Source organism: Hemicordylus capensis, chromosome 1, assembly GCF_027244095.1.
Source record: "Hemicordylus capensis ecotype Gifberg chromosome 1, rHemCap1.1.pri, whole genome shotgun sequence".
NCBI lineage: Eukaryota > Metazoa > Chordata > Lepidosauria > Squamata > Cordylidae > Hemicordylus > Hemicordylus capensis.
In genome coordinates this window covers 196,264,198-196,287,932 of record NC_069657.1, presented here as the reverse complement: position 1 = coordinate 196,287,932, position 23,735 = coordinate 196,264,198, and the positions used below count along the sequence as shown (strand labels likewise).

General features: G+C 44.2%; 1 protein-coding gene and 1 long non-coding RNA gene across 5 annotated transcripts in view; one reads left to right on the top strand and one right to left on the bottom strand.

Annotated features, from left to right (window-relative positions):
• Positions 1-2,726: 2,726 nt before the first annotated feature.
• On the top strand, positions 2,727-6,558 carry LOC128340959 (uncharacterized). The gene is made up of 2 exons (XR_008314111.1): positions 2,727-3,218; positions 5,010-6,558. It is a non-coding gene; the product is annotated as an uncharacterized LOC128340959 (long non-coding RNA).
• Positions 6,559-15,155: 8,597 nt separating this feature from the next.
• GAD1 (glutamate decarboxylase 1) overlaps positions 15,156-23,735 on the bottom strand; it is an 81,204-nt gene continuing 72,624 nt past the window's right edge. For all 4 annotated transcript variants that reach the window (XM_053265492.1, XM_053265478.1, XM_053265486.1 and 1 more), the window contains one exon: positions 15,156-22,635. In XM_053265492.1, the coding sequence (XP_053121467.1) occupies positions 22,462-22,635 (174 nt within the window). In that variant the 3' untranslated portion in view covers positions 15,156-22,461. The remainder of the gene's footprint in view (positions 22,636-23,735) is intronic.

Genomic DNA, 23,735 nt, shown 5'->3' with positions numbered 1-23,735 from the left:
TAAAAAACAACCCCCCATATCTTCGGGATGCTGGCTGCACAGTGAAAGTGGCTCATGCCAGTGAAAGCATTACAGGCCTGTGACAAAATTCTCAGTCTCATCATGTGTACTTTTAAAAAGGTAAAATTTGATTTTCATTACTTTCTGGCAATTAATTGGCTGAGTGCCCCCACTACCACCACTCCGAGCAATGAGGGAACCTTCAACTAGCTCTTAAAAATGACAGTAGGTGGCAAATACCCTTAAGGCTACACTACCCCCTCTATGCAGGAAAGTCCCACCACTTCCCCCCTTTCCTTTTGTTATTGCTCTTAGCTTTGTTGTGTTCTCTGCTGCCCTTAAAATGGGCCTGTGTTCTCCTTCATCGGCTCTTAAAGCCAGCCAACCAACCCATAACTTCAATGCATGTCCATTTGTGCATCACATCCTTTGATGTTTTCAAGGAAGGATATGCAAACATATGGCCAAGTATGACAATACTATTTGATCTTGGAAATCAAGACCTGGACTATTTACACAACTGTTTTATGATCTGAGCGGAAAGCCGAGTTAAGCAATAAAGCCAGGGTTTGTGGCTCTGTGCAGTAGTGGCTACTGCATCCTATTGGACAGCCCTGCTGGATCAGGCCCAAGACCCATCTAGTCCAGCATCCTGTTTCACACAGTGGCCCACCAGATGCCTCACAGAAGCCCACAGGCAAGAGCTGAGGGCATGCCCTCTCTCTTGCTGTTACTCCCCTGCAACTGGTATTTAGAGGCATCTTGCCTATGAGGCTGGCCTATAGCCATCTGACTAGTAGCCACTGATAGACTTGTCCTCCATGATCCCCTCTTAAAGCCATCCAGGCTGTTGGTTGTCACCACATCTTGTGGCAGAGAATTCCATAGATTAATTATGGTTGTGTGAAAACGTTCTTCCTTTTGTCAGTCCTAAATTTCTTGGCAATCAGTTTCATGGGATGATCCCTGGTTCTAGTGTTATGTGAAAGAGAGAGAAAATTTCTCTATCAACTTTCTCAATAACATGCATAATTTTATAGACATCTATCATTTCTCCCCATAGTCACCTCCTTTTCTAAACTAAAAAGCCCCAGATGCTGTAGCCTAGCCTCATAAGGAAGGTGCTCTAGGCCCCTGATCATCTTGGTTGCCCTCTTCTGTACCTTTCCCAGTTCTATAATGTCCTTCTTAAAATATGGTGACCAGAACTGTATGCATTACTCCATATGTGGCTGCACCATAGATTTGTATAAGGCCATTGTAATATTAGCATTTTTATTTTCAACTTCCTTCCTAATGATTCCAAGCATGGAACCCACCTTTTTCACAGCTGAGTTTCACATTTCAACACTTTCAATGAGCTGTCCACCACAACCCCAAGATCCCTCTCCTGGTCAGTCACTGACAGCTCGGATCCCATCAGCAGAGGCGTATCTAGGGAAAATAGCGCCTAGGGCAAGCACTGAAATTGCGCCCCTGTCCAAACATCTGACATCTATCTTTCAGATAACTTTACCATAATATCAGCTCAAAAATACAAGTTCAGACACTTTCAGGAGAAACAGGTTGTAAGCAACACACACATACATACACACATACAATCACGCACATGGCACATATGTGCCGGCCACCTTCCCAAGGAGACGCAACACATCCATGTGCTGGGCATGCCTCCATAGAGCTAAGCAGTGAAAGCTCTCTTTAGCAAATGCTCTGCCACCTCAGCACACCTCCCTACAGGTTTCTGCCTCCAAGAAATTCAGGGATGGGTTTTTTCTGTCCAAACAGCTTTTGCCTTAAGGCTTAAAGGGAGATGGTTGCAATGGGAAATCCTAGGGGCCCCAAACAATCTGAAATTATCCAGCAGCCTGATCAGGAAGAAGGTGGAGGTTGCAACTAGCCACAGAACAGCAAAATAGTGTGACATTCAGGTGTTTTTTTTAAAGCACCATACAAGTTAAAGGCAGACACTTTCCAAGTTTTAAATCCCACAAACCTTATAATCAGATTGGTTGACAATATGCAGATAAAGACAGAGCTCTGTAAAGAGAATTAAACAGCATGCGAGTGAATATTTCTATTTTATTTCTTGCCTCTCCCCACAACCCTTCAGTTTTGCCAGCTTACAAGGTATTAAACCAACATTGTCTTTTTAAGGGGTGTTTTGTCCACTTACTTTTGTGCCATTTATATCTGATTTTTAAATGCTCAGGTCCCTTGCCAACAACATTGCATTCTTCTGACTCCCTAGATCAGGGAAAAATCTAGACTTGGGTCTTGCAGAGGCCATTTGAGCATGTGCGGTAGCCATTTTTATTTTCAGCAGTTTTTTTTTAAATTTTAATTTTAAATTAATTTTAATTAAAAAAAAAAAAGGCCACTGCACATGCTCAAATGGTTCCCGTGAGGTCCTATGCCTTGCCAGGCCTTGCAGAAGCCTTCTGAGCATGTGTGGTAACCTCCAAAATGGCCACCACACTGATCTTTGTAGGCCCAAATAGGCCTGAAAATTAGCCTGAGACAGGCTGCGGCAGTGATCTAAGAGGCCGGCGGGGGGAGGGGGAACCTTTGCAGGACCCCCACCCCCACCCCCACCCCTTGGCCTTACGAAGCCCCCTGAAGGGGCTACAGGCAATTAAAAAAATTTTTTAAATCCATGAATTGGGGAGGGGGTGGGGGGCAGCATGGCACTGGCACTCCCCCGTGGCGCCTAGGGCACATGCCCTGGCTGCCCCCCCTATTTTCGCCTATGCCCATCAGCGTATATGTTAAGTTCCAGTTCTTTGCCCCAATATGCATCACTTTACACTTACTAAAATTGAATTGCATTTGCCACTTTGTTGCCTACTCACCCAGTTTAAAGAGATCCTTTTGGAGTTCCTTGCAGTCTCTTGGATTTCACTAGCCTAAATAGTTTGGTGTCATCTGCTAATCTGGCTATGCGCTTGAAAAGCACTGGCCCCAGTACAGATCCCTGGGGGACCCCACTTTTTACTTCCCTCCATTGTGAAAACTCTCCATTTATTCCTACCCTCTGTTTCCTGTCCTTCAACCAGTTACCAATCGACATATGAACCTGCCCTCTTATCCTATGACTGCTAAATTTTCTCAAGTCTATGAGGAACTTTGTTGAAAGCTTTTTGGAAATCCAGGTATACTATGTCAACTGGATCATCTTTATCCACACACTTGTTGACACTTTTAAAGAACTCCAAAAGGTTGGTGAAGCAAGATTTACCTTTGCAGAAGCCATGCTGGTTCTCCCTCAGCAGGGCCTGTTCTTTGATGGGCTTAACAGTTTTATCCTTGAGAATGCTTTCCATCAGTTTGCTTGGAACAGATGTTAAGCTAACTGGCATGTAGTTTCCCGGGTCCCCACTACATCCCTTTCTGAAAATTGGTGTTAGGTTGGCTACCTTTTGGTGCTGTCTCCACCACAGCCTCCCTAGCCCTGCTCCCTGCGTCTGATGTCAGACTCAGGGAGCGTTTAGCCACACACCCCGCGTCTGACGTCAGATGCAGGGGCATAGTTTCACTCCCAAATGGGGCTGCATGGTCCCGTTTAGGAGCTCAGTTGGACAGTGCTGCATTTGTGCTGTGAATGCAGTGCTGGCCGATTTTGCTCCCAAACGGGGCTGTGCGGCCCCATTTGGGAGCGAAAGCACACACCTCTCGTCTGAGGGGCAGTGGCCCAGGTTCTTTGAACGCATTCGCCCAATGGTGGCTCCACCCCAGCCCCAGCCCCTGGAGGAGTATTCTCAGTGCACGAGGTTATGGGCTCATTGTTCATAGAAGTGGTCCCTTCTAAGGGAGCTTTCCCCTCTTCCTCAGAATGATGTCTTCTTTCCCTGAGGCCTTCCCCTGACAGCAGAGAAGCCATCAGCCTGGGAGTGGGATTTTTCTACCACGTCCCTGATGGTCTTGTTGACGTACCTGACTCTGAGCTTCTCCAAGTCAGTCACCTTGGCTTCGAGGGAATGAACATATTCTGTGACAGCCAAGAGCTCCTTGCACCAAGCACACACCCACAACTTCTGCCCATTGAGGTGCACAACTTCTGCCCGTACGTGCAACACTTTGTGCATTACATGGGAAGCACCCGCTCCCCGGTTGCTTTTTGTTGGCTCTTTAGAATACTGGAGATGGTTATTTGAAAGTCAGATCTTAGCTGAAATTGTCAGCTATTCAACAGTTCAAACTTTACTTCCCAATAATATAAAAGAGGGAGTAGTACTTCTCTTCCTGCTGGGTTCCTTGTGATCAAGGGGGGTCCTTTCAAGACCCCCTGCACATTTCCTTACTGAACTCCATGCAAAGCCCCTATGTCTCTGTTTACTAGGCCCTGTTCACTAAGTTCCCTGGCCACTGCTTCTTATGTAGAGAGTGGGTTTCGGTCTGAGGCAAACAGGCTCAACAGAAATGTGGCCCCCTCTCACTAGGTGTGACTCGCCTCAGCCCTAGCTGGTACCTCTCCCTGTCTCTCTCCAGGCAAGAGGGAAACTGAAAATGAAGCCCCCAAGACAAACCTGGACAAAAACCAGCCCTAGCAAAACATGCACACTAACACACACACAGACTTTTCCCATAAAGAGATACCAGCTCCTCAAAATCTCCCCCTCCTCCTGTTTGCTTGGAGAAAGGAAAGGTTGTTGGGGTGTGGTTTTTTAAGGAAAAAGCTGGCTACCTTCTCAGGTGACTTTTGCTCTTCCCAGCATAAGTTTCAAACTACTGTGAAGCCTACTCTGGGAATAGGCTTCAATAGCAATAGCAGATACACATCCCTCATAAATTACATGCCGATGGGAAACAGCCTGCTGCAGTTGGTGCTGCATTCAAACTAGTGCAAAGAACCCATTAAGAAGTCCACAGCAAATTCTTTATCTGAAAAGGCCCACCCTTCCCATTTCTGAAATCACCTGTGTTTAAACAGTGCATATGACATGCTTTTAGAAGACGAATGGTTGTTGGTCATATATTCTGACCCCTGGTTTTTGTTGCCGTTTTAACAGGTGAATGGTGCTCTCGGACCTCCCTTATTGCGTGATGAAATACTGTATATGGCTAAAGCCTTGAAAAGGAGACTGCTGCTGTCGTGTGTGTTTTATGTTAACAGGTTCTGTAGTCTGTAATTGTAAACCACTGTAAGTAGAGTAGGAAGAAACAGGAGAACAGTGTTTTCACAGCACCTAGTAAAGGTAGCTAAATTCTTCTTTCAAGGCTGAACTGCTCATAGAAATAAACGCCCAAGTTTTAATGCTGTGGGGAAGAGGACAGTCACCTTTTATAAGAAGCCTTTACCTACCTAGTCAGCTTGTCATCAGTCACCCTCACAATACAACTCTGGAAGCCAACTTCATCAGCTGATAATCTCCATGGGGAAAGGCAGCTTCCATTCTGAAGGAGCAGGGCCCTGAGTGAACCACATCTGCATCCTAAAACGTGCTCCAGCATCCTTTGCAATGCACTTCGTTTCTCTGGCAGAGATGCAGGAATTCTTTCTCCGATAAGTCAGTGTGGAAAGTGTTCCTTGAAGGAAGTTAGCAAGCCACTGTGACATGCAGGGTGGTTCTTTGGGCCCAATCTGATCCTTCTAAGCTTTGCAAGAAGCACAAGGAGAGAAGAGGAGGCTGCTGGCAACCTTCCCTCCTCCCCACCCCTGTGCCATTTTCAAAACTTGTGATGTTCAGTTTTGGAAAAGGGCTGGCCCCCAGCAGAGGTGTGGAGCTAGGCAGCCTTTGGCACCTTGCCTCAGGTGTCACTGTACCTTGCCCCCCCCCGTGATATATCATTGCATGTCAGCTATTAATACTATCAAATGCTAACAACCATTTCATGTCAGCTATCAGACCTTGCTGAATAGCAAACACAACTACAAGTTCTGTGGTACTGCTTTTCAGCTGAAACTCAATGTCTATAGTAAAAGGTGACGTGTGCCGTCGAGTCAGTGTCGACTCCTGGTGCCCAGAGAGCCCTGTGGTTGTCTCTGGTAGAATACAGGAGGGGTTTACCATTGCCATCTCCCACGCAGTATGAGATGATGCTTTTCAGCACCTTAACCTTTAGGTGTTTCTCATAGTCTTGGAAACATACCAGCGGGGATTCGAACTGGCAATCTCTGGCTTGTTAGTCAAGTCATTTCCCCGCTGCGCCATTAGGTGGCTCAATGTCTATAGTAGCTCCCAATGAAATGTCAGTAAAAAACCAACTGCAAATAAAATAACAGCAGGGGCAGACAGCAAAATACTAATAAAACACCAGATAGCAGCAAACAAGAGTCTAAACATAAATTCCAAAATGATAAAATCAACATCACTGTTGATTACAACCACAGACAGGAAAATAAGTCAACCTGATGCCTAAACCAAAACAGAGGAGGTGGCAGGTGTGCCTCTCAGGAGTGGGTTTTCCATTTACAGAGCACCCCCCCACCCAGTACTGAAAAGGCCCTCTCCCTATTGCTGCTGATGGTTGAAAGGAAGATAATATATGTGAAGTCCTTTGAAAGCTCAAAAGCACTCTTAGAAATGCTAAGTGTTGTTATTAAATTGCTTGAATGCTGTCTTGTCTTGTCCTTACCCCAGAAACCCATTGCAACAAGCCACAGAGCCTGACAATATTTCATTAATGGTAATTATTGGCATTATATTCACAATGTTCCATCAGACTTTAGGAGAAGGAAAATTGCTCCAATTATTTGTCCATTGACTCATCCTACACTGCAGATGATGTATTCAAATGAGGGCAATTTGATGAAGGGCTTTTGGTTTCAGTCCCAGATGGATCATGAGAGAGAAATCCAGAGGAAAATGTCTGAAGCAAACATATATTCTCCCTGTAATGGAGTACAGTCACGAAACTGACAAATGTAAAACTACAAGGCTGGCTGTGAACACTGGTCAAATCTTGCAGAAACATAGACTGGGCTTCTTCAGGTGACAGGAGCATATACACCACAGGATAATTGTTTTGCACCATACCTGTCAAAAGGCCAAGAGCAAACTGATTGCTGAAGACACACGGCAATTTAAAAGTAGTTCTAAAAGCATTTGGATAAAGGAGCTAGCTCAAAAGTACAGTGCTCAGACAGATATATTTGATGGCATTTAAACAAAAAACAAACCAAACCCACCACATTTACTCAGAAGTAAGCCTCATATATTTAAATATCTATTTTCAAAGGGAAGCTTACATAGGACTAGAACCTTAGTTTTAAAAAGGTAGAAGTTATGCAAACAAGATCTAGTTGTGAAAAATAGATGAAGAACATTTCACACCAGTGATTTTTCACCCTGCAAAAAACATCGCTAAACTGGCAGCTGGAGAAGGTTTCTGCAGTGACTGGAATTCATGTGTTCTGAGTAGTTACACAAACACTCGTTTTGGCTTGTTTCTTGGCCTAGAAGCCAGAGCACAGAAATTAAAGTGAATAATCTCAAGGTTCAATACTTGCTGGAACCTTGCTCACTTGCAGCAGCATTAGTAAGGACGCTGTCTCGGAAGCATCACACCTTTATTGTGTCTACTATCAGTTCTGAAGTCTTGAAGACTTCTCAAAGTCATAACTGATTGTAAGCAGCCATAAGGAAGTCCCTCTTCAGCTGCTGTTTATGCATCCATTATTAGAGTTATAAATTGCTTTTCCACTGAGGTACTAAATTAAAACCATTTTATAGCTTTGGGGCGTTAAAATAATGCTAGAATTCATGCAGAGAATTAAAAATAAACTACTGGTCATGGAGGCTCTAAGTTGGATGTTGAAAAGTTGGAACATTTTCAGCTTAAGGAACACCCAATGCTACTGCACATCCATTGGTTCAGGTTAGATTCACTGGAAGGGCTCAGTTCCATCGGCTCACTATAGACGTAGGCAGCTGCCACAAACACAGCTCTTTGCCCATGGGATGATGCCCACCTTTCCTGATGGTCCCCTATCTACTGTTTTTAGAAGGCTCTGGAAGGGGTGGGGCATGACACCAGACTCCCTGGCTTCTTGCCCAGCCTGACCTTTTCTCCCATAATTTGAACAACTGGGCATGTGAGTGGCCTTTGTAGGAACCTTCTGCTTCTCAGGGAAAACAGATATCTCTCTCCTAGAGAAACGCCAATATGATCCTATTATGGCACCAAGCTTACAATGACAATGGGTAAATCCATACAGGATGTCCAGAGAATTATCTGATTTCAAAATTTGCACTTGGAAGTGCTAGAACCCTGGCAACATCAGCTCTCAGCTGCAGTGTCTCATAGTGACCACTGCAGCAGGGGGCGGTTAGGGTCATGGATAAAAGTGCTGGACTCCTCCCCTCTTTGTTCTCCCAGTGTTAGTCTCCATTTTGTCTCTCCAGAGATGGCTGTTTGTTTTGGTCTCTCTCTTCAGCTACAGCTGAAACTAAGCTGCAGGCTTTTTCACATTGATTTGTAACCTTTTCTTTAAACAAATCCTTGGAGTCCTTCAATACTAAAGAACTGTCTCAAGACCTCTTGCTTTGCTACTTTCTCACCAAACTGGTTTTGCTTTGCTATTTGAGGACTGAACTGCCATTCTTCCCCTACAGGAAGTACCTGGAGATCTTTCCACTGTTGACTGGAGTCTTTAAAACAAAACAAGAAGTTTGCTGATTTAAGAAAAGTTCAGTAAAAATAGGGGCTTATCCCATGACAGTGCTACTGCCAGCTCTTTAGTAGAATAACAGAATGTTAGAGTTGGAAGGGACCTTGGAGGTCTCCTGCTCCAACCCCCTACTCAGTGCAGGAGTTGGTGATCCAGCTCCAGATGGCACTGACCTTTTGCACCAGTAACCCTAATGACCACTAGGGGCATTGGGAGTAGAGATAGATAGTTAGGGTCTCCTTCTCTTTCCTGTTTATCTCTGCCTCTATGACCCCTCTGTGGTAGACTGTACTCAGGAACTTCCTGGGGGTGACTTCTTCCTCCTTCTCAGAATGCTTCTAGCTCTCTGAGCACCATGTTTCTATAGGTCTCTCTCTGACCAACATGTAGCCAGAAATTAGATATAGGTCTTTTCCTGTCATCATGCACTTCTAAATAAAGTAGATTAGATTAACCTTATGTGAATCTCCATGCTTTTCATTTATAAGCTGTTGCCCCTGAGACCCTGTTAACTTCTGCTGTTATGGGAGTGAGTTCGCTCCTGAAATACTCTGCTATATATAAGTAATTATCCCCAACACAGGAAACATATGACATCCCTGACAGATGGCTCAGGGGCGTAGCAAGGTTGTAGTGGTCCAAGAGACAAGATTTTTAAAGATTTTTAAAATGCCCCCCACCCCCACTGAAGTAAAGAAATCATGAAGTAAAGAAATCTTAAATGAGGCTGAATAGTGGTAACAAAAAGCATAGTTATAAACACACACACAGAAACACACACACACACACACACATATTATGTGCCACAATAGAACATCATCCTAAGTTATTTTTTTAAAGGTTTTGTAAATTGTGGACGATGCAAGTCATTTAATGGTACTAGAGAAAGACATGTTGTTCTGGTAGCTCCAGGTCTTAACACTCACATCAATGTCGGAGGATGAATACAACTGAAGGAAGCCCGGGCTGGTGCGTGGCTGGAGAGTCAGTCATGTGACGCCTCGGGGGGCACCCTAAGGCAGTGGGCCCCCAGACAACTGTCTCTCTTGCCCTATTATAGTTACGCCCCTGAGATGGCTTCCCAGCCTCTGTTTGAAAACTTCAAGTGAAGTAGTGCCTACCACTACATGTGGCAGACTGTTCCACTGTCCCACAGATCTTACAGTTAAGCAGTTCTTCCTAATGTCTAGCCAAATTCTGCTTCCTTGTAATTTCAACCCACTGGTTCTAGTCTTGCTCTCTGAAGCAACAGAGAACAAGTACTCTTCTATGTGACAGCTCTTCAGTAATTGTACAACATAATGAAAGGCTACTGTCAGCATGAGCTTTGAATTTGTATATCATCTTTCATATGCTTGACGTGCTTCATTAGCTCAACAGCTCTGTAAAAGTGGTGGTTCAGTAATATTATCCTAATATCTCAGACAGTAGCGTTAAGGCCAAGAGTAACGTGACTTTCTTTTTAAATATACTTTTAGTTTTTAGTTTTTGCAGAAATATACAAAACAAATTACAAAAAACCGTAGATAAAACTCAGCTCAGGAACAAAAAAATACAGGTGGACCTTGGTATTCGCAGGGGTTCCGTTCTCTGCTACTACTGCGGATAACAAAACCATGGATACGGAGGCATTATGTCAATGGGGGTGGGGTTTAGGTTCCTGGAGGCTGGGAAACTGGTAAAAATGGGCCATAATGGTGCAGGAAATACCAAGTAAAGCGCCTTACCATGCTCTTCAGGCCTCCAGCAGTCCAACAATTCTCCCCAGAAATCCAAATTGTTCCATTATTCCACAATTTTTCATAGAATTTTTTTTTTAACTGAATGAGCCACAAAATGGCTCCCTTTAACAAAATGGTGACTATATAGAAATGACTTCTGGGATCCTTTCCAGCTGCCACCCCTACCCGCAATTATACAAATTTAACCCTTTTTGGCCACCCACCCACCCGCCATGTATTCTGAGTATGGGTATCAATTAACCAACTGCATACACAAAATTCCAGATAGCGAATCCGTGGATAATGAGGCTTGCCTGCATAACACTTCAGGATCATGGCTGTAGCCTGTGGATCTGACCACTGATCAGCCTTGGTCATAAGCACATGAATGAAGGACTTCTGTTTTTAGCCTACTTTCTAGTAGGCTTATGAGATCACCCAGCATTCCATGTGATGTAGTGTTAGGTGCACTGAAGTTTGTCCATTTATATACATTCAGCATATTTTCAGTTCCCTTGGTCTCTGATAAGTTATTAGTTCCTCTCATACTAGATCACCATCATAAACTGATTGGTTATAAAGGACTTTTAGTCAAGTCACCGGCTGACAGAGCACCATCCTCACAAGGGGTGACTAAATTAACAGCAGATGAGGCTTGCTTTGCAGCACGGGGCAGGTGGAGGGGGAGGGGAAAGCAATTTCCACTTCTCTCTCCTTCTTGCATAAGCCCTTTCTGAGTCCAGGAATATGTCTGTGAGGGCTCCTTCAAGCTGTGCATAATTAATGCTATCACTATGGACTACAACCAGGAAAGTTTTTGTATTTTGCTGTCATGAGAACCATGGAAAATTTTGATAATTTTTATGCCAAGTCATTTACAACTTATTTTGATGAAGACTGGCATTTGCCACAGTGATAGCAAGGACCAATCATATACATTAGATGCTGCCAATCAGAGTCTAATCATCAGTTGCTCCACCCAAGTATGGCCTACTCTGACGGGCAGCATCTCAACTGGAAATCAGGAAGGACATTCAGGAAGTATGCATCCCACAGTGTTGTCCCAAGACCCCAAGGAGACGCAGAGGCATGTGATGGTGAAACGGTCAATATTTATTTTGATTTGATTACAACCATATGGGCTGGGATTGGCTAGCTCCCCATGCAGTGTGGTGGCTAATGGGCCAGCCACACTGTGGCCGCCACCTCCTAAAGACCGTGGCGATAGCACCCTGACTCCAGGTGAGTCCTCCACCAAATAGTGGAGGTGCCCTTCTTAGCCAGCCTAAGGTCAGGCATTTAACTAACAGCACGTCATCCCCCCGACGCTGCACAGCCATACGGTGAGGATGTCGCCTGTAGCAAGGCATGGGCCACATCCCTGATCTGTCAAGCCTCAAGGGATCGGCCGGCCCTCATAGATTTACGTTACCTTAGGTGCCACACCCATTTAGTTAGCTTTTTTTTTAGCCGCACTGTACCTGCCATAGCGGACGTTAGCCCCACTTAACGTCCCGCACCCCACAGACCCAAAATCACTACTGCCAATCCCAGCCTCAGGTCGTCTATGAAAAACTGCATGCCCACGGCTGACAGGTGAACCCCATCGCCTCGATAGAGTCCAGGCTGTGAGAACAAGATGTCATCATGCGGAACGCACCGCCTCCATTGGAGGCCAAGAAGTGTGCAACCGACGCGTTAACCCCCCGCCTAGCCCTATCCACCTTGTTCTGCCTGAGTGCCCCCTGCCAAACCCTGCACTGCGTGATGTCGGACCAAAGAATGACCAACCCGGGGCACCAAGACAGCACCACACTGAGATCTTGCGCGATCTGCCGTGCCAGTGAAATCCCCGACTGGCTAGTCAGGTCATTCCCCCCGAAATGCAAGAGCAAGACATCCGGCACCGGATTCTCGACCAGGTACTCCCGAAGCATCGGCAGCAGCTGTGCTCTTTGCATACCCCTCGGCCCCAGCCACTCCGTGTCGGCCCAGCGCCCCAGGCCCAGTTGAGTTCCCGGCTCCGTGCCCTGTGCCCACTTGAGGGCCCAGAATATAAACGAATGGCCCAGGACCAGGACCCTGGTCTGCTTCACTGGAGACTTCACCCCTGCGCAAGAGAGAAAAGGCACGTGAGACGGGCGGATAGCGGGGGGAAGGCCGCCGGACTGGAAGGGGGGGAAGGGGGGGTGGGGGGTGGGGGGTGGGGGGTGGGAGAGCCCCGTGCTCTCAGTGCACATACCTGCGGTAAACTGCAGACCGCCAGCGGCCCAGGCCTCGGATGGCCGCGCCCGAGTAGCTGAGGCCGGCGGCCGCTGAGGCCACCCCTATTCGGAAGGAGTGCCCAGACAGGTGTTGCGTGGCCACCCCAGCTACATTCAAGGCCTTCTTCATAACCGCCCAGAATTGGTATTGGGTCAGATGGCGGCCATTGGCATGCACAAACAGGCACCCCTCCACCTCACCCCTGGCTGCCCTGTAGGCCGCCAAGGCCCGCACCGGGCACATGAGGGGATCGTCAGCCCTGTGTAGTGAAACCAGGTGCCCCCGGCCCCGCTGGTCGGTCTTTGAAAAGCGCAACCTCAGCGTCACTGAGGCTGCGTCCACGGCTAGGTCGCGCAGCTGCACAACGCCCCCTGTAGCGCCTCAGGCCCCCATGGGGAACAGCTCCCCGACCTAAAGGCCCCATAGAAGACCACCAAGGACGCGGCCCGGAAGAGCGTCGCCTCGTGGGGGGATGCGCACACCTCACCTAGGACCCGCACGGCGCGCTGTAACACGTCTGGTGTAATGGGACGGTGCTGGTCCGGCTGGGCTGGCAACTCCCTGGCCCAGCCCTCCAGCATGTGCCATACTCTGAAATCGCCTGAATGGTCAGGAAGACCCCTGGCCTTCGCATGGAAGGCCAGCGCTGCCAAGTGCCCGGCCATGGTGCCCACTGCGAGCCCGCCTGCGCGGAGGTGAACTGGGTACTGCATTAGGTGCTCTGCTCGGGCGGGTCTGGCCAAGCCTGACCGATCCCCGCCCGCAATCTGAAGAGTTGGAAAGCATCTACCCTCCTGCCATAAGCCACCCGCGTCCTAGGTGCTATAGAGGCTTCGATCGCCCTAAGTACCTCTACACTCCAAGGCTCCATAGCCCAGCAGGCATCTTCTCGGGCCTTGGGCGTGCGTCAGGAGCCAGTTGCCAAAAGCGCTGCATCTGAAAACGAGACAGAGCATCTGCGATATCATTCTGAGCTCCCGGCACGTGCTGCGCTGTGAACAGTATGTTATTCCGCAGACACGACAGCACCAATGCCCGGACTAGCCTCATGACCCTCAGAGACTTGGAGGTCTGCCGGTTGGCGACCTGCACTGTTGCCATATTGTCACACCAGAAACGCATGGCTGAGTTGCGAAACTGGTCCGCCCAGATGTGGACGGCAACCTGAACTGGCGCAGGCGCGCCAGCAGCCTATTGACTTCCGGCCCCACCCCCGGAAGTTGACGGGGCCAATCAGGGCCAGCTCCCAGCCCCGCGTGCTCCTTGCAGAGGGGACTGGGACGAGCTAGCCGCGCCGTGGAAGAGCAGCGAGCGGCTCTATTATCACAGTGATAACATCAAATGTGTTATCACAGTGATAACATCAAACATCAAATGATAACATCACAGTGATAACATCAAAAGAAGATTGGTCCATTGGTTTATTTTTAAGTTATGTACATGCTCTGATAAACTCTTTTCTCTTAACAGTTTGCTTGCTTAATTGTGCATTTGTCCCACCTGTTTTCAAAATGATCCTCTAAGTGTTTGTTGCCACACTACTATTGGGGCAAAGTATTTACTAGTCATTCCCCTTGAACTAGCGGGGGGGGGGACAGTTTCTCAAAAGGCACAGTACACATGAAGAAATTACCAAATAAAGTCCATCCTAGCAAAGTTTGGGGTGGGGGGGGATGATAAAAATCTGTCAAAGTACTGGAGCCACTTGTCAAACTCTAAACTCCTGTAAGCAAGCCATTTCTTGTCCTTTCTACCTCAAAGTTGGCATGCATCTTCCTCTAACCCACTTCTCCTACACTACAGAGTTTCAAAATAAATTTGCTGAGTTGAACCATAATTAGAACATTTTTTGTCCTGCAAAAGGTTTTTGTTTTAATTTTATAATTTTAGCATTGCTATTTAGCATTGCTATTTTTTGGCATTGTAGACATATGTCTAAAGATAGCGTATTCTTCCATGGAGCTACAGGCTATAAAAAGAACACTCAACAACTCATACAAAGACTGTATGATGAACTTACAAGTCCTTTTGTTCAGTATTTCAACTAGTATTAAAAAGTCATTACTGCACAGTCAACTTAAACAACCACCAAAAACAAGTGGCAATCATTAGAAGTGTTCCAAGAAGTAAAATACTATATTTATATAGTATTTGGTAGAAAGAAGAAACTAAAACCTACCTCCAAAGGGATATATATATATCTATCTCCCTTTGGAGGTAGGTTTTAGTTTCTTCTTTCTACCAAATTATTTTAATTTCCTGGAAAGAATGGGAAAAAAGTTTAAAATGCACATCTTTAGATTCATCTGTGTTTAATGCGATCTCCTTTTTTTAATCAAAGACAATTGAAAACATCTATGTAGGTTCCTTAAGTGGTTGGTTCTAAAAAAACCCTTTAGACAGCAATAAATCTTACTGATTTCAATGGGGCTTCCTTCCTTGTAAACGTACCTGAGAGTGCAGCCTTAACGTTTAAGCACACGCAGCATGACGCAAGATTAATATTTCACATTCTGGAGGCAATGAACAGAAATCAAGAAGGTGGGGAGCAAAGAAAACTGTTTTAATGATTCTCTTTTATTGAAAAATTAAAACTGCATTGCATATCATCTTTATAATTTCAATAGTTCATTTAGCCACAAAACAGAGATTCTATTTTTAAAATCTCATCACATTTGTCATCATTCAAAAAAACATGTTGTCCCATAGAAAAGGTTTTTATCATTCTGGGCTATTCCTAAACCCCTGGTTTGGACTTCCTGCCATGAAGGGTGGACAGCAGGCTTCTTTTCCTTAAAAAAGGGCTCTTAATGCAGAAATGTGGACTTTTGCTACAGCTGCTTAAACTCCATTTGTTTGTCTAACGTTTTGCCCTTTTGAAAAATTGCTTCTGAGCAAACGAGTACAAAATCAACAATATTCTAATTGGCACAACATATTTTCATTGATCAATCACTTTGAATTCACCCATCTCCTTTACATAACAATTTCTTTAACATAAGCTGACCACTCTGGTTCTCCTCACTCAACCATCTCGGCACTCGATGGGATCGTGGAAAAAGCTTGTGTGTGGTAGCCCACAGCTTGCAGTGAATGAGTAGAATGTCTCTACTGCCACATGTAGAATTCCACATACTGGGAAGCATCCGAAGAATGGCTTGTCCCAAATTATGATGAAAACAAAATCTTGTATATTATTCAAGAGCGCACAAACTAGCTTGCTACAGATTGGGGGCCATGATGCCCAGTCTTTAAGTGCCTTCTTCTGTCACCACTGTCGATATACACATGTAAGAAGGCCCTTTGTTAACTCCTGAAGAAGTAGTAGTCTCCAGGAATTCTAATTTTCGGAGTCACCTCTTCCATAGATTCACCACACTGTCACAGACAATGTGTTGGGAGTCCAAAAACAGGAAAACTCCATAAAGATTTTTATGTGGTATGCTGTGGGATATATAGCCTGCTGGAAAGGAAGGAGAGATGACTTCTCTGGCTGGTTTCCTATATTGGGCTCTCTACAACCAGCTTTCAAGATCAGAATAAATACAGGAGTCCTAGTTAGATGTTATTAAAACAGAGGCTATACTGGCATACAGCCTCTCAAAGTATGCTGGAACTGGCAGTCCTGCCCTGGCATATCATTCACTTTCTCATGGTTAGAGTAGCATTCCTCTGAATATGCTGTGTGACCATGATGGGGGGGCGTTTCCGTGATCAGGTGGCTGGGCACCCCCCAGTGTGCCTTGAGAGTTTGTTCACAAATACAGCCTATTCTAATAATGTCTGAATAAGGTTAGGGAGAATGAGAAAGAGCAGCTATGGCTAGTTAAATCGCACCCCAAGAAAACTCTTCATAACTGTCTCAAGAGAAGCCTCAGAAACTGTGAATGCTGGTTACTACATAATAAATGTGCATTGCCTATGTACAGGGCAAGATCTCAGAACGCAGAGAGATAAGCTGCTGAACACCCTTGGAGCCATACAATACTTCAAGGATGGCATTCACAGAAATCAAGGAACTCTGGCCTGTCTCATACATTCATTAAAACCTTTTGAGTTCTTCAGTAGGAAAGGACCAGCAGTAAAGATGTAATTATTACATGAGGATGATGATAATCTGGAGGGGAAAGACTTGTAAGTTGTAATATTTTAGGGAGGCAGCCCAAAGGCTAAATCACTTATTACAGATCCCAAACAGCATCATTACTGAATCTCCTTGAGTAAGGGAAAAGAGCTGGCCAGACATTTTAAGCTAGGAAAGAGTGAAAGGAACCCTGCAACAACTTGCTCCTGGTTTTGCACTGAGGAACGAAAGCTCTGTTTTCAGCTCAGTATTCAGTAATGGAGGCTCCTCATTTGGGGCAGAGGGGGTGTTGCCCTCCTCCTTGCCAGCTGCACATTCTCGCCAGCCCAACATTCTCTCACCAAATATATCATCTCTTTCTCTCTGTCTTTCTCTCTCCGTGCCTCTCTTGCTTGAAAGTTGCTCTTGCATTTCTACTGCTGGATTGGGGCTATTCCCAGAACCATTCTGAGTGGTTCGGTTCAAATTTGAACTGGTCTGTGGACCAGTTCATTAGAACTGGCTGGCAGTTGGGTTCGTTCAGTCAAATTGGGTTGAACTGGTTTGGCCTAGTTCAACCCGGTTCGGGTGGCTATGCTTGTAAAGGGGAATTTGGTAAGGATTCCTGTTTACAAGCAAAGGGGATTCCTAACTCTAAAAGGGTTGAAAGGGCAGGCGGCAGGCGGGCAGGTGAGAAGGTACCTTACTGGTGGCAGTGGCGATGGTTCCTTGACAGCAGCGGCTCCTTCAGGCCCTGCTGGTGCTCACCACCACCACCACCAGAACTCAGTCTGCAAACAAATGGAGTTCAGAGGGTAGGAGCCCTGACTAACTTTTTCCACCCTCCCCTTCTCCAGAAAGAAGCCAGCCCTTTTCTCCTCACTCAGCACCACAACGAAGCCTTCAGGAGACATTGGATTTCTCCACATTTGCTTGGAGATCTTTTCTTTTTAAAAATGCCACTAGCAATCCTTGGCAACATTCAGATATCTAGACAATGAGGGGGCAAATGGGGGATAATGGTGGCCTGGCACTTCCTCTGGGTAGTTCTTTCACTAACAAGGAAACAAGCAAGCAGCTGTTCCTGCCTTCCCTCTTGTTCTGGGACTTTATGTGAAGTCTCTTGCTAGCAACCTTATCTTTCTCTTAGTTTCTCACCTCTCTTGAGGGTGAAGGAGAGGGAGTAGAGTTGCCATGTCCCTTAAAATTCCGGGTTTCACCTAGATTTTAAGCATCTCACCCACCTTGCTTAGCCCACCCAGATTCTCCCAGATTTCTTTCTTAAAAAAAACAACAAATAAATAAAAAAGCTAAGCTCTAGCCCTTGTAGAAGCGGAGGTATGGAGCAAAACGTGCAGTCACTATTCTGCGCAGAAATTATTTTCCAGCCAATTTACATAATATGCAAATTAGGCACCTGGATTTGGAAAGCCAGAATATGGCAACCCGAAGAGGGAGGGGGTTATAGCTTCCAAATAAAACAAAGCATTAACTGAGTAACAGGATAAGTCTGAAATTGTCCAGTTAGTAAACTGGACAATTTCATACTTATCCTGTTTCAAATGTTTGTGTCTTTAATGCAGTAATAGGTTTCCTTCCTTCCTTCCTTCCTTCCTTTCTTTTAAGAATTCTGAGATTATTACCTTTTCTTCATGGACAACCTAACAGGCACAACTTGGAAACCAAGTCAGTCCAAAATAGGCAAGTAGCTCCACCATTCTATTGTCCTTATGGCAGTCCTTGTTTGTTGGTTATTTTGTGCTTTACCTTTGCATAAATTCTTTGGACAGCTTTGTGATGTATATGTTTTAATTTTCAAATCTGATAAAGGATTCTCTCAAGTAAATGTTGCATAGCACTGCAACCAATTCTATACAGTTTCTTCCAAGTAAAGCCTTAATATACTTATTGGGGCTTACTCCCAAGTAACTGCTGTGTGCATAGAATTGCAGCCCAAGGCTATATCCCAGAAATGTTTATATTGTGAGAAAGGGAGAAATAAGGCTTGTTGGGGGGGGCTTAACTGTGTACTGTGTGTGCATATTTGTGAGAAGAAAGGAAACTAGTGGATTCTGTGTGTGGCCAAATACCTTGTCATGTTTTCAAGTGGTATGCAACATGTGGTATGCAGGTTCTACCTGCGAATAGTCCCAGACTTCTAGATGTTGGAAGCATAATCTGTATGAGGGTGCACTTACATATATGGTTTGGTCCTGTTTGGCTATTGTGCCATTTTGGCTTCAAATCCATAAGGTTGTTAACATGACATTGCAGCAGTCATTGCCTGTCAAGGACGTTCATGTTTTGTTGGGGTACAGCCCCAGCATATAGAATCTAGCATTACATCAAGAATCAGGGGCAGAGGGAGGCCAGAGGCGGCCCAGACTCAGCCCACCACCACGGCCACCCTAGCCCCGCCCCCTGCATCAGCATCTTTCATCAGACTCAGGAGTAGTTAGCCATGTCCCTGCATCTGACATCAAATGTGGGGGGCATGGTTTAGTTTCCAAACAGGGCCTCATGGCCCCGTTTGGGAGCTTAACCATGCCCCCTGTGTCTGACATCAGATGCTGGGGGCATGTCTGGGCCGTGAGGTGTGGTCCCTGAGGAGCGGTAGCCCAGATCCTTTGAACCCATTCACTCAAAGGTGGCTCCGTCCCTGTCAACAACTGTGGACTCATTGTGCGGCGGGGGGGGGGGGGCGTTGCCAAAAGGATTATAATACAGCACTGGAAAGACAAATTTGCTCCTGAACTGTAACTTTGGATAACTGACATGGGTTCCTTGTCAGCATTTGAATGGGCTTTTTCTCAATGGGAAGGTAAAGAAAAGGAATTTTCAGCTATTTGGTTGAATTTTAATGAATTGTTTATGCTTTGGGATCTCTCTCTCTCCTTAGAAGAAGGTAGGCTTTTGTTCTTTCTTCCCTTTTTTCCTAGGTAGGTTGTATTTTATTATGTTAAAGTTATACTTCAGGGATCTTTCTGTTCTTTTCCAGTTAAAATTGCTATCCTTGATTATGTTAAATGCACTGTTGTAATCTTATTGAAATAAAAAGGGGAAAATCATTGTTCATAACAATATTTCCTGCATATGGAGGAAAGGCTTGTTGCAGTCCTTAGTAGCAATTCTTTGACTAATATAAAATTGTGTAAAATACATTGCTCAGGATTAAACAGGTGCTTCAAAATTCCACCGAGGCTCTTATCTCGGTGATTGCACAACAGAACCCTCCCACAATTCCCCACTAGTTATGCACAGGAGTGTGTGTGTGTCTGTGTGTATAGTATGAAGTCTGGAAGAGGCAGGAGGGCAGCAAGTGCTGAAGAAAGAAATTTCCCAATCAAAAAAGCAGAGAATATATATATTTTTTTAAATGAATGTGGCTTATTTTTTCAGAGTTAAACATTTCTGTATTTGGAGACTGATACGAGATAGCAGATGATAGACTTTTCCGATTGGCTTCTCAATTGCTCCATCCATATGGTATCAAAGTACCATGTGGATATTTAACACATTTAAGACAGTCTGCACATTACAATCCAGAAATACTGGACACTCAAGAGGTAGCCAAGCATATGAGAGAGCACAAAGCAAACAGTAGGGATGGCAACAGTATTAAAAGACAGAGTGAAAAAAGGTGGATTTTCCAATGACATTCGTTTAACAGTAGGAAAATTCCTGGGGCAGGGGGAATAAAAGTCATACAAGTCTTGATAAACATTCATCAAAATATTGCTAATGTTTTCCAACAAAACACTGTTTTGCTAACATCCATTCTAGGCTCATAACTCCATAACCCTAACTCCTGCATGAAATTACCTGCACACAACTCATGTTAATTATAATGAGATTTTGCAATTTCCATTCACTTAAATGGGACCAGTACGTGTGTAACTTTGTACAGGGCTGCAGTCTTGAAAGTTTTGTATGCATCTGAAACATGAGACATTAATTGAAGCTAAGAGCTATAGCAGCATATTTGGGAAGGCTTTCAGTCAGCAGAAGCCGCTTGACTGAGGAAATTCTGTCGACAGACAACTAACAATTCAGCTAGTTTGCCTGCCTGCTAGTGTGATTTACCAAGGACATTTAAGACTGACTACCTAGCTATTAAAATCTGAGCTGAATCTGGTATCTATTTAATTAGAAATTATCGTGGCAAGGTAGCCATATCTGAAACATTCTGCAAAGAGCTGTTCTTTCTGCTTTCTTAAAACTCCAAACTACAAGCTGTATTAACTCTCTGACATTCATAAGATCTGGTAGCACTTTCACAGAACTTACGTATCTTTGGGTATCTTGCCACAGAATTTATCTAAACTAATTACAGAGATTGGCCCCGAACTACCATGAGAATGCATGGGCCTTGGTTAAGCATCCATGACTTACTAAAAAGCATCCAGAACACTGAACATACAGCCAGACTACATTACAATTAGGAAAGATGGCATTTCTAGTAAAATGAAATAATTTCATTAAGCTAAAATCTATACACAGTGTTAGGATTCCTTAAAGACAGTAAAATTATCTGTTAAGTTATTGTTTTAAGGGCACTATTATATAAATGTGTCAACTAATTTTTAATCTTCTCTTTGGCTCACAAATACACTAAAATACCAATAAACATTATTTAGAACTTCAGTAATTATATAAATAGGATACATTACAAATGGAAGAAAATACAAGACAACTCTTTAGCATGGCAAATCCTCTGCATAAAAAGAAGCAAACAGTTCATATACCTAGAACTGAACAGTTATCTTGCTGTAAAACTATTACATTTAATTCCCTCCCCATTTAACAGTAATGTACACAATCTACACAAATCAAATTCTAAAAAATACAACAATAATATAACTTGTTACAACAACTCAGCTACTATTATCCCCTGATATGACAACTAAAGGGGATATACATACAACTACTGGGTGGTTCTCGTTAAAATTTGTTACCGTATTCATTTGTACATCAGAGAATCATCAACAATAAAGTTTAAATAGGATTAAACATTTGCCTTAGTTCCTAAGAATCTACGTCTTTAAAAATGTGTCCTAATTTCATCTAGGATACCACATGTTAGCATGTTGTCATATGCTTTACTTTTTACCAAAACATGGGGACAATCTAGTCAAAGCAAAGTGCTCCTAAATTCCATTGACTTCAATGGGGCTTGAAAGTGCTTAACTTTGGCTTGATCATGCCAATTAAAATTAACAGAGGTTTTGCCACTGACCAGTGGGATGTGGATTGCACTCTGTGTTACCTGTAAGTATATCCCATTGATATGGGATAAACTCCCAGGTAATGTGTCTAGAATGGGAATGGCAAACCCCTCCCCCCTGAAGTGAATGGGGGCTCTGCAAGAGCAGTCCTTGACTAAGAACCCCCAATGCTGAAAAACATATTGTGGCTTACTCTTGGGTTTATCATATTTATTTATTTATTTATTTATTTATTTATATACATACACACTGTACATATATATTGTGCAGAATTCTTAATCACCTATCTTAATACAATTAGCATTCTGCTAATCAGAATTACCAGGCTTAAATAAGGGTCAAAAAATCCATTTCAAGATGATATATTTTCCCCTTCAATATAATAACCTATTAATACACATATGTTTCAGTAACCTACAGGGGTTCTGTTATTGTTTTTAAAGAGAGTGTCTCAGAAGTATGAACATTTAGAAAGGGATTACCTTAAAATGTGTTCTACAGAACTGGTTAAAAACAAAAACAAACCAGTACTGGAAAATAGTGCTTTAGAGAAATAAAAGAGGTTGCTCAAGTGGGTTACAGATCTTGACCCAATCTTTCGATTTCCTCAATGAGGAAGTCAATGTCGGACTTGGTAGCAGCTGGATTTGAAACAACCATTCGGAAGAAGTTGACTTTATCTGCCTGAGGCTGATACCCAACCATTGTGGTACCCGATTCCATCATCAGGGCCTTCACTTTGGGGGCCACCTTTTGATTAAAACAAAGGAGGAAATGCATTTTAAAACATGTTTCTTCACTGAATAGCCGCTAATTTCTATAAAAGAGCAAACTACATCAGAGAGACAGCAGACTCTGAAGAACTGAAAGCAGAGAAAGAGAATGCAAGAAATTTCTAACAGACTTGCAAACACTGCCAGTACTATCTATTGGATATTAAAACAAATGATGACAGCTTAATAATTTCCATAATATATTTGCTTATTTATTGTCCTCCTTTTTGCAGTGTTTCGAAGCATAATCATATGTTTAAATACATACAATCTGGCAGACTGTCTCTACCACTCTTTTCATCTCCTGACAGAAATAAAAATACTCTTTTTCTGATCTATAGAGAGTGAGAGCTCAAGAAATTTCAGTGCCTGGGGCAGAAAATCTAGATTCTGCACCTCATGCTGTAAAACAGACAAAATAATGACTGCCCTTTAATGGGATCACAGAATCAGCTGCCTTGCTTGAGAGTCAGGCCACCTCACCTAAATGATTAGGGCTGCCAACCCTCCAGGCAGGGGCAGACCTTCCATGAGGTGAAGCGAGGTAGTCACCTCAGGCAGCAGATTATTGGGGTACCAGCAGGGTGGCAAAATGTTCTCTACCCCATACTTTTAAAAGAAGAGGAGGAAGAAGAGGAGGAGGGTGGCATTTGAGCCACCAATGCCTCCAGAATTGTCCTGGAGTCTCCAGAAATCAGCAAGTGACCATTGAAAGTAATCCTGGGAATGTTAATGGCTCGATACAGTGAACAATATTGGAAAACACAGTCTCCAGGAACAGGTCTAGGCATTGGCAACCCTACTAATGGTAGGGCTGACCTTGCATATAACATTCGTTAAGTGTGGTTTTAGTTTCAGATAACCACAGCCTAGTCCACAATCCAGTTAATCCAGCACAATTTTTAGGCCTTATTAAGCAGACTGAATAATTCCAATTTTGACTTTTAAGTAAGACTTCTTTTTTCTCCCTGATACCCACCTGTTCCCATACACATCTGTCATCTGGCTGAGAACCATTTTTTTCTTTTGTGAAAGAGACCTTTCCACACACTTCTGAGTTTTGCAAAGCTGTAGCTA